At 38.9% G+C, this 12,060-nt stretch overlaps 1 protein-coding gene across 1 annotated transcript in view; it reads left to right on the top strand.

The window, feature by feature from the left end:
• The window catches only part of LOC137500510 (uncharacterized), an 81,131-nt gene extending 73,511 nt beyond the window's left edge, over window positions 1–7,620 (top strand). The window contains exon 5 of the mRNA XM_068227433.1: window positions 6,633–7,620. Within this exon, the coding sequence (XP_068083534.1) occupies window positions 6,633–6,787 (155 nt within the window). The 3' untranslated portion in view covers window positions 6,788–7,620. The remainder of the gene's footprint in view (window positions 1–6,632) is intronic.
• The last annotated feature ends 4,440 nt before the right edge of the window (window positions 7,621–12,060 follow it).

Below are 12,060 nucleotides of genomic sequence, written 5' to 3'. Positions count from 1 at the left end.
ACAAGTGTTGTTTCTGGAATCAGCGATTCATTTAATGCTAATGGTTCTTCTTCCACACGATTTTAGACAGTAGATATTTAGACAGTAGAAATACCTATCTGAAAAGATTGTAGGAGCATTGGAAGATACAAGGGGACGAACATGAAGAGCGAATGTAAACCAGCTCTTAGTGGCGATCCGTAAGGCCGGTGAGCGTCAATTCAACTGGAATTTATGAGGTAGGTACAGAGACTTGAACTGGCAAGAATTTTATATGATAGCCTCCTTTGCTACTGGATTCGGTAGTCAGGAGTGGAGAGGGGCAGGCTAGGGTGAATGTTAGCCGGGTGATTGGTGGCCTGTAAGAGGTTGCTGGCTGTCCGCGACGTGGTGTAGGGGTGTTCACATGTTCAGTGCAGTAGAAGTACCGGTAAGACTTAGACTAGTTTTCTTCACAGCATGTTTATTTTCGTGTTATATATATATATATATATATATATTTCTCCAGCGATAATGATCTAACTGGAAGAATTCTGTATGAATCAGGAGGAAATACGGGAACTATACGCCCCCACTAACTACTTTTACGGTTTACTGAGATGCCGAGTTGCAGGAATTTTGTCTCACAGGAGTTCTTTTTCATGCTGGTAAATCTAACGACGCTGGGGTGTCATATTTCAGCACATTCAAATACCACCGGACTGAGCCAGGAACGAACCTACCAACTAGGACTCAGAAAGGACGTAACAGTCTAAGCCACTCAGGTTGGGGCTCTAAATAAGGAGATGAAAGCCACGTTAGGAATAAAGTCGATAGACGGGGTTGTACGCATAATGCGGCTTTAGGATTGGGTGATCTGAGGCGAATGGAGAAGGAGAGTAATGGGCTCGATCAGGGAGGTTGAGGGTAGAAGAGGGACACTAAATTGATGATGTAAATTTTCAGTTTTAAATGATTTAGTAATAGGAGGTGTAGAATTAAATTGAGGCCGCAGAGTTAGTTACAGATATTGTGGAGATGTTTGTTTATTTCATAGAAGCTTGCAGACTGAACGCTGAGATGTATGTAAGGAACACAATTTTTATTTATGTATCTTGTTCCTGGAAGTGGCTCTGCTGTGGATGTCTTGATCCATGATGTTCATTCCTTGCACGTCCTTCTTGGTGGTAACAAGCAATTTGTCACCAGAGTTGCCTTTCCTATTGGGCTTGTTCAAATAGTTAAAAAAGTCTTAGTCAGTCTGCCGTTGGGCATTCTTGAAATATTTCCATCGAATTTAACACTTCGTTTGCGTATTGTATCTTAAATCCTGCTGCACGTTTAATATACATCTTTGTTAGTGCGCAATCGGTATCTGTCGGCACATCTTTTTGATCCAAGAGTTTTTCTTAAAATCTTTCTTTCTTTCTAGATATAACAATGTTTGTTTCTGGTTGTCAGTCCTAAGAATTATGAAACATACAGGCATACGGGATGGTGTAATAGTTTAGTTCTAATAGAAATCGCTCTCTTGTTGTATGTGCTTTTATGGCTCTCTTAGAGTTTCCTTTTTTATCGAGCCCGTTAGGCTGAAGTATCTCAGCAAGGGACTTGAATTTAACAACTTTATTTATCTTATTGTCCTTTGTTGTCATTAAGTATTTTGGAGCTTCTTTAATGTTGGTCATACTTGGGTTCATAAGGCACGTTATTCCTCCCTTTGGGCGCCCCAATAATCCTTGCGTCGCCAACACATGTGCCCAAGTATATCGCCCTTTTGAACTGACTTATAAAACAGACAATGTATTGGTTGTTAAAACTGCACAGTGCACCACAATGGGGGTCTACTTTCCACCAGACACCCACGACAGGACTATTATAGAGGAGTGAAGCACCGCCTTCCTTAATATAAATAAGAACGAGTCTCTCATACTAGCCGGTGATATGAACTGCAGGATAGATCGTGAGTCCACAAAGACAAAACTCATACTAGATTTTCTGGAAGCAGAGGGTTTATCCCTTCTCAATGATCCAGACAAACACACATACTTCTCACATAATGGGAGCAGTACAATAGATCTTGTCTTTTTAAACATAAAGGGACCTCACTTCATCAAACATATAGTACTTCAAGATGTAATTATCAGAAAGCACTTACCAGTCGAGACGACTTTCATCACGGACGTAAGAAACAATGTAGACTTCCAACCACAACGAAAGAAAAATCCCTGAACGATTAATAGTGACCGTCTAGTAGAGGAAGTAGCAAAAGCACCGGATCTACTAAACATAATACAACATGGAGATTTGAACGAAGTAATGCGTAGAATGGAAAAATTGTTAGAAAATTCAAAGGAATTAGCAATATCACATAAACGCAGAGCTAAACCATGGTTTAATGCTACTTGCTATGAGGCAAGAAGAAATGCCATTGATGCAGTGACTCGTACAAAAACTGACACAAACGTACAAAATTATTCGACATTAAGGAGATTTAACAAGAAGATAGTTAAGGAAGCGTATCAGCGTCAAATGGAAATCCAATTGGTAGGAAAGGCAGGAGAAAACCCATATAAGGCTCTGCAACCGAAATTTCCGAGGCACATGGCAATGGAAACAAGGACATCACATTTTGGCAAGGTACTGCAAGCAAGGGACTCCCGACCGATTAGGAGAAATACTAATGAAACAGATTTAAATATCCAGCTGTTCACAGAGGACGAAGTAGAAGCGGCCATTCTGCAGAGTAAAGATGGAAAGGCTTGTGGTCCAGATAATATTTTCAATGAACATCTTAAACAAACCTTAACAGTGCTCAACGCGATTTGGACAGCCATCATGAATCATTGCTCTATACGAGGAACCATCCCTGACAGATGGAGTTACGCCACTCTAAAAATGTTTTGCAAGGAGAAAGGAAATACTGGAGACCCCGATACTTATCGGGGTATCGCTTTAGAATGCATTCTGGTCAAGATACTGACAAAGCTTATCGCAAATAGATTGACTGACCTCGTGGACTGTAAAATACCCGAGGAGCAATTTGGTTTTCTCAAGGGAAGATCTACTCTACAAGCAGTTAAGTGTCTACAAGATGACATACAGGGAACGACGAGAAACCCAAAAGGAAAATTACATGTAGCTTTCATAGACTTTTCAAAGGCCTTTGACTCAATCAATAGAATGTTACTGTTGGAAAGACTGGAGCATGTCTTGGAAAGTGATACATATCTCATAGTTCTGATACGAAACATACTCGCAGAAAACTACGTACAGATTGATGACAATCTGACAAAATCTATTCCAATAGAGCAAACGACTGGAGTGCTTCAGGGGGACCCACTGAGTCCGATCCTGTTTAACATAGCGACCAAGGACGCATTAACAACAGTAAATTCCAGTAATGTAAAAATATATGTTTACGCGGATGACATGGCGATTGCGTCATTATCTCATGCAGATCTGCAAGCAGCCTTCAATAGATTAGTGGAATGGGTCGGCAGAAACTACCTACAGCTGAATGCGAATAAGACAGTAGTTATGAATGTTATGACATTCAGAAGAGGGGGAAGAATTCCATCACATGACACAATTTATTATAGGAACGAAAGATTAACGACGGTCGCATCCTTTAAATACTTCGGAATGACGCTACAGACTACAGGAACCACATACACACTTCACATCAAGGACAAGGTCGCAACTGCTATAATAGCAATGCACGACATTTCAGACATAAGGAACCTCTCTGTGGATACAACGATAAAGCTATTTAGAGTGAAGATCTCGCATATTGTGAGTTACGGATTACATCTAATATGGGACCATCTTTCTAACAGCAATCTTCTGGAATTGGAAAAGATCAAGGCAATGTATCTAAAAAGAGTACTCAGCGTATCTAAATTTACCCCCTCACGGTTGGTATATGAGCTGGTGCTTGTTGTTTAAAGCTTGTTGTTTAAAGGGGCCTAACATCGAGGTCATCGGCCCATATGAGCTGGTGAGAGAAAGGTTCTTTATAGAGGATCTTCGAGAATGGATATTATTAAATTCTACACCTGTGTATCAGAGTGCCTTAAAAGAAGTACAGGACAAGAAGAAAGAAATATGGAGCACGTTTTACATCACGGATGCTATGGTGACTCAAAATTGGCAACGTCGAAATTACGACCTGCGACATATCATGACGCGATTCGCTGTACATGGATTCCATCACAAAATATGCGACAAGACATCACGACCCTACTAATGACTGTACTTGCAAATTGTGCAAGAAACATTGCGATCGGTACCATCTTCGAGAGTGTACGGAAAGAGCAACGTCGTTGACATCATTTTGTAGCGAAGGAGCAATGTACGATATTGTATTTATTTCTTCGCCATTGGCTGCATTAAATTCTATTATTAATGTTGGTCATGAAATTGGTCTTTTCAAACGATATCTGCAGGCCGGTTTTCACTGCTATCTCATCCAAATTGAGAACTTGCATTCGATATTCTCTGACAATAGCTATTTATTTATTTATAGATTTATTTATTTATTCACTTACTCATGTATTTATTAGTTAGTCAATTATTTAATATACGACCCTGATTTCCTTTCCGGCGTGTTGGAGTTTGTATCACCAATTCATAGACTGTAATGAACCACTGGTCACCATGCCCCACACTGTACAGCTGACCTTTACCGGGACATGCGAAGGAAGATAAGTAATTGTGCTTAGCATAGTCTTAACTTTCAAATATCGACTCTCGGTGAAAGAGAAGGAAGATAGTATCAAGAGGGAGGATGGGTTGTAGGCAATACGACCGGGCGAGTTGGCCGTGCGGTTAGGGGCGCGCGACTGTGAGCTTGCAACCGGGAGATAGTGGGTTCGAATCCCAGTGTCGCCAGCCCTGATTATGGTTTTCCGTGGTTTCCCATTTTCACACCAGGAAAATTTGGGAGCTGTACCTTAATTAAGGCCACGGCCGTTTCCTTCCAACTCCTACGCTTTTCCTATCCCATTGTCGCCGTAAGACCTATCTGTGCCGGTGCAACGTAAAGCCACTAGCAAAAAAAAATATCAATACGAGAAAAGTACAATGCTATACTGTGAATAGCATCCTTCAGAGTCGAGAACATTACTTTGAAAGGATTTTCAAGTCATTCTCTTCAAATGTTAGTAACACCTTAAGACATTTTCGTTGTCAGTGACCATAATTTAGTTGGACAAAATAGTGAATTTTGTTAAATATCCCCTAACTCTAGAAATAATCGAAGGAATTCCCAGTGTGATAATATAATACTACAGTCAATAAGTTCGTGTACTGGCTCCTACTGTGTAGGCAGCATGGTTCACACTCAATAACTTGTTGGATTGGCACATACAGGTAGGCAACACAGTATACACGTGTGTACTTACTGCAGTCGATAAGTCCTTGGTCTGGCACTAACAGTTCGAGAATCACATACTCCTTTGACCAGTCTTTTCCCGTCTTTTTCCTATCGTGGTGATCTGGGTGATTTCAACTTGATCATCTCAAACGTTTTCCTAGCGGTTTTGCCTAATATTTTAGCAGAACTTAAAATGTATCCGTAGCTCAAACTACATTTTCAAGTTCCGCCGCTGACTTTCGACTACCCTTCACAACAGAGACTGTGGTTCTATTTATGCTTTATGCATGCAACTGCCCCTTGCAGGGACTAGAGAAGGACTGTCACGACAACATCCTGCTTTTTAAACTCTCCACACCAGTCCACGAACTTAATGTCTCTACTACGTATTTCATTTAAAGAAGCTAGTTTTATCCGAAGATCTCTCTCTGATTACCCAAGCGCTTCCCGTAAATTTCCTTTCTTAATCCAAGGCTACTTATTTCTATTCTTCTGCACCTCTGAGTTCCAGGACATTAAATTCTATACCATCCTTGTCCTTCATGTATCTTACCCTCCACAATGGTGTTTCATAGTCTTTCCTTAGAATTCACCTCTCTTGGCTCTAAACAGTCAGCAAGAAGAATGTTCATCAAATGTTTGTTGCTTATTCTGTCTTCTTTCCTCCAACTATTGTTACTACATTATCTCTTTTTGACAGTTAGCGTATTACCTCGGTAACACGACTTTACTCATCTCCATAACTCATTGAATTCTATTCGCAGTATGAGGAATATATCGACTGAAGAAAGAGGAATGCTATGCTGGAATTAGAAAACATACCTAGGGTTACACAATTTCATTCTGTAGAGAGCAGCAGTTCCTTAGTCATGTTAGATTAAGGAACTAAAATAGAAAATGTGGCTCATGTAAGTGGAATATTTTCCAGATTCAGCGGGGTCCCGTCGTCTCCTTATGGTCTCCCATTGGTGGAATTTCGGAATCAGAATGAAAGAAAAATTCACATTCGTAAATTCCTTTCACAGTCGCTCGATGAGACAACTAAATGGCTTCCACAGATAGTGAAAATTTATGTAATTTTACAGCCTTAGTGTTAGAAACAGAATTCATATATTATAAATCAAACAGTGAATGAGTTCCTGTAGTTTCCTTTTTCTTTTCCTTCCGCCATGCCGTGATGCTTTAATCACTTTATAGCTACAGCTATACGGAACTCACCATCCTTTCATGCACAGTAATTATGAAAAATTTCACCGCTACCTTACAGTACGGTAACAATTTATACTTCCATTTACAGGTCAGAAGATGAACTCAACAGACTTCTTCGGCTGGATACAAAACTATCCAAACGATCAAGACAATTGTGTGATACTGAATTCATCATCCCGTAGAGGTACGTCCAACAAAGCATGTGATGCAAGAAAGGATGTAATCTGCGAACAAATGCTGTAACTGCACAATGATCTGGTGATATAAGAATTTTCAGAAAATGTGTACTGAGGAATATGTATTCAATAAAAAAATATTTTACCATCAAGATACAATATTAGTCTTTCCGCACTTATTACGGTGAATAAAGAAGATACTTTATATCCTCTGCAAGTTATCCTTGCAGTTTTTAGAAACCAGTCCATGAAGCCTTTGTTCAGTCTGTGAAATAACAAAGAAAATATTCGACATTCTTCGATATAAGCATGCTAGAAAATATTCCGTGACAGTGCTGTAGTATGCCAATAGTCCATGTTCTTCTTTTAATATTTAATTGAATGGTTTTTGAAATTTTTAGAATCCTTTTCATTCATTACAATAATTCAGCTAACTTTGCAAATATCACATTAACAATCAGTATTGAATCATAATAAACATTCCGGTAAAATAGCACTTCTGTCCGTCCGTCCATCCATCCATCCATCCATCCATCCATCCATCCATCCATCCATCCATCCATCCATCCATCCATCCATCCATCCATAATATTCTTAAAATTTCTAAACAAGCCCATCTCCGTGTCGCATCAAACTCTTCTCTACCGACCATGACAAAAATACTGGATTCTGCAGGACCATGTGTTTATCCCCTCCCGTACACAGAATGACCGGAGGCCTACAGTAGAGGTCAGAAGCATGTCAATGAACTCACCTTTAAAACATGTCTGTGTCGAATTACTAGGTAAACATGAATGACTCATCTACTTATGACATCCTTTCACAGATCATTCTTCTTCATATTATTCCTATTCCTTCCCTTTACATCTCAATCGAAAGCGATATTTCGGTATGTTATTTAATTTAAATTTTATTTAATTACTGTATCTGGTACTTGTTATTCAAATGTTCTATCTCCATGTACTATGTGTTTTATACAGATTATATAATTTATTATACAGTATATGATATGATTATTCCTTAATATCTCAAGCTTTGATTACTTTATTAATACAATTGCTGTTATTATTTTTAATATTTTTGCATCTTATTATCATCAGTAGTTTTTATTTACAGTGTTGCATGTTTAGCCTGGGTAAGAGTAAGAATGAAAGTACATGTCTAACGTTTCCAGAATAATTAAAACAAATTATTGTTTTTATTATTTTTTAAAATATAATTTCCTTCCTCTTTCGTTTCTCCCTCTTTGGATTCCGTTGAATCAATCATTTCACTGCGTGTTGTTCTTTCCCGTAGTGTTCAGCATTTCTTCATTATTTCTTATCTTTGTTTCCTTTCATCTTCCTAGATAATAGGTTAGGTTTTTAATATAGATTTGTCCTGTAACCTTATATTTTCGTCTTTAGTTATTACTATAGCTGTTGATCTTGGTACATTTATTTATTTATGTTCCTTCATGTGTTATACTTCATTTTTTCAAGTGATTAATTTGTAACTGTGTGTGATTAATTTGCTCAAGTTTATTTTCATATTCAGTACATATAATCACTATCTTTTGCTTGTATATATTGGTACCCCTGGCACCAATAAATAAATATTTTAGATGTTTGATTATGTAGCGAATTTCTGTAAATATTAATTCTACTAGGTCTTTTTCAATTTCGTCAAACCAGTTGGGTATTGTTTTGCGGATACGGAGGAAGTCAAAGATTCGTTTGCTTGATCTATTAGAGTTCATTCTTAGAAGATGAGAGTAAAAATTTACTCTTCTTTCCCGCGTAGTATCTGAGAATTTTTCAATTTTCTTGTAGGGTGTTTCGTTGTTGATGAGTATTATATTGTCATCCCGAAATTTTTTTTCTCTGATCTTTCTTAAAATGTTCCTTCTTTTAGCTCGAGTTTCTCCATATGGTCTTTGAAATTCATGTTTAGATTTTCTGCTGCGTTTAGTACTGGTTTAATCACTGTTTTATAATATTTAATTTTGTAGCCCACGAAGGGGATTTCTTGTTATATGTATCTTTTGCTAGTCGGAAGGCCGGTTTCAGGTTTATTTTTCACGGATGCCATTGATTTGCAGTCCACATCATTTCAACTAATCCGTTCTCTGAGATATTTGAATTGCTTAACTAATTCAATCTTTTGTTCTTCGACTTTGAGGTGTTTATGTGGGGGTTTGCTGTTTGTCATAATTGTAATTTTTTTGAAGGAGATGTGAAGACCTATTGATTATTATTATTATTATTATTATTATTATTATTATTATTATTATTATTATTATTATTATTATTATTATTATTTTTTTGCTAGGGGCTTTACGTCGCACCGACACAGATAGGTCTTATGGCGACGATGGGATAGGAAGGGCCTAGGAGTTGGAAGGAAGCGGCCGTGGCCTTAATTAAGGTACAGCCCCAGCATTTGCCTGGTGTGAAAATGGGAAACCACGGAAAACCATCTTCAGGGATGCCGATAGTGGGTTTATTATTATTAATATTATTAATATGGTTATTAATTACCCTCACAACTATGTGCAGAGATCTGTACCCTTTACGTACAATCTCGTTTAGGTGATTAATTAACTGAAGATCTTTCCTTACATTAATACGTAGTCACTTTCAGCGGTCCTCAATAAGGATCTTTCACCCCATCAACGCAGTAATTAAAACGGGGAGGACTTTTCCTATTAGTGAAACTCACAACCTTACTTTCAACCCCGTTTATCATCGTACCATTGGCTGAAAATTTGGACTGAATTCTGTTCTTAATTGCATTTCTCATTATTATTTGGCATTATTTAGCCACCCAACATCCTTTTCATTTAATTTTGACTGAAAAATCTGCTTTGGTTCACATTACCGAACTTACTAATTTAGTTTTAACTTTATAGCACATTGTAACTTTAGTCTCCCTCTGTGGATGGGGGTGCTGCGATAATCCTTGCCTGTCGAAAAAGGCGAGTTAAAGGGACTCCAGGCTCTCTTAAATAGGGAGCATGGGTTGGCTACCAAGCGGCCCTTAGCTGAATCCTGGCATTGCTTCCGTTTACTTGTGACAGGCTCCTCACTTTCATCTATCCTTGGCTGTGAGCTCACATCCGGGAGAAAGTGGGTTCGAACCCCACTGTCAGCAGCCCTGAAGATGGTTTTCCGTGATTTCCCATTTTCACACCAGGCAAATGCTGGGGCTGTACCTTACTTAAAACCACGGCCGCTTCTTTCCCATTCCCAGTCCTTTCCTGTCCCATCGTCGCCATAAGACCTATCTGTGTCGGTGCGACGTAAAGCAAAATGCAAAAAATTCATCTATCCTATTTGACCTTCCTTGGTCAACTCTTGTTAATTTCCAACGCCGGCCGTATGAAGAAAGCGAATCCTAGGGAATCTTTCATTTTCAAGGATTTCATGACCTTTATATTTTCTTAGCACTGATTATTAACAGAGCATGCCTGTCCAGTTGTACTTCATCTAAAAACAATTATCACCACCACCACTACTTTGGTCAACATACAGCAAGTATAACTAAATAGCCTACATTGTGCCTAAAATTTTAATCCGTTTTAGAGTATTTAATCTTTAATGAAAGTTGTTTGGATTCCTCTTCACTTCTTTGAGCACTCCCTGCAAGGTAACTAATCACGACATGCGTCTTTATCATGTATGCATGCAGTCAACTCTCCTTAACTGCTGTACCTACTAATATTGGAAATAAAAAATAATTTTATCAGGGCAATTTATATATTGGTAGTATATTGAATTACTAAATACATCCTCAGGTGTTTCATGACAGACTCCACTGAAATAACAGGAGATTAATGTATAATTCACATCTCTACTAAATCTTGATAGTTTAGATTCAGGAGGTCAAATGGACTGTCTCGCTATTGACCTATCAATTTTTACATATGGTAGATTATGGGAGATTGCTGATGAAACTGAGGGATATTGGAGTAGACAAAAGAGTGGTCGAATGGATTGCTAAATTTCTAGAAAATTGACGTCAGACAATTAGAGTTGGTGAAATATTTTCTACCGAGCTCGATAGCTGCAGTCGCTTAAGTGCGGCCAGTATCCAGTAATCGGGAGATAGTGGGTTCGAGCCCCACTGTCGGCAGCCCTGAAGATGGTTTTCCGTGGTTTCCCATTTTCACACCAGGCAAATACCGGGGCTGTACCTTAATTAAGGCCATGGCCGCTTCCTTCCTATTCCTAGGCTTTTCCTATCCCATCGCCGCCACAACACCTATCTCTGTCGGTGCGACGTTAAGCAAATAGAAAAAAAATCTACCTTTGCAGGTTATGTTATACAACAATTTTGTTACTTTCATTGATCTGTCCGAGTCTTATCCTTGGCTTTGACAATTTGAAAATGACAGGTATGAGCGATGCTAGCAAAGCCATTCCTCATGCGGCCACTCCATGCTATGTATGGTGAGTAAATGTTGCTCATGGGGTCCGTTGGTGGATGAATTTCAGTGAGTTTGGCAGGCTGTTATGTAATAATATATTTTGGCCCAGTGAGGAAAGCAAAGGGAAACTACCTTACTCCTCACTTTCCTAGTAGGGCTATGCCGTCTATGACAGCTAAGGGTGGAGCTACTGAGCATCAAACCAGCTTGGGACTGAACATATACATACAAGTGTTATGTGATCCTGTAATGACTAAGAGGGCGGTCCCGCAATGCAGCGTTGTTGGGCCTTTATGTTTTCGTATGTACATAAATGATATGAGTAAACAACTGAAATCAGACACAAGGCTAGGTGTATTTGTGCTGATGTTATGCCAGTACTGTATAGAGCAGTGAAAGGGTTGCAGGATCATGAACGACCGCAGGGGGACTTACACAATGCTGTGATGGTGAATGGGATTAAAAAGCCTAGTTGTTAATTTCACCAAGAAGAAAAGTTCACTCAGTTTTAACTACACTGTTGATGGGGTGATGGTACCTCATACGGAATACTGTAAGCCCCTAGACGATAATAATCATATTAACGAGGTAGTTAAGAAAGTTTATAGATCTCTTCACATGGTTATGAGAGTATTTAAAGGTTGTAATAAGGATGTAGAGGAGAGGGCGTATAAGTCCCCGGTAAGACTGAAACTAGAGTATGGTTCCAGTGTATGAGACCCACACTGGGTCCACTCAATACGATAATTGGAAAAGTTCCAAAGGAAAGCGGCGCGATTTGTTCTGGGTGGTTTCCGCAAAGGAGTAGTGTTACAGAAATGTTGCGAACTTTGGTCTGGGAAGAATTGGGAGAAAGGAGACGACATGCTCGACTATGTGGTATTTTTCGAGCTTTCAGTGGAGAAATGACGTGGAATGACATTAGATGAATA

Source organism: Anabrus simplex, chromosome 4 (assembly GCF_040414725.1).
Source record: "Anabrus simplex isolate iqAnaSimp1 chromosome 4, ASM4041472v1, whole genome shotgun sequence".
Lineage (NCBI taxonomy): Eukaryota > Metazoa > Arthropoda > Insecta > Orthoptera > Tettigoniidae > Anabrus > Anabrus simplex.
Note: the sequence above shows the minus strand (reverse complement) of the source record. Positions and strands in the feature narration are given on the sequence as shown.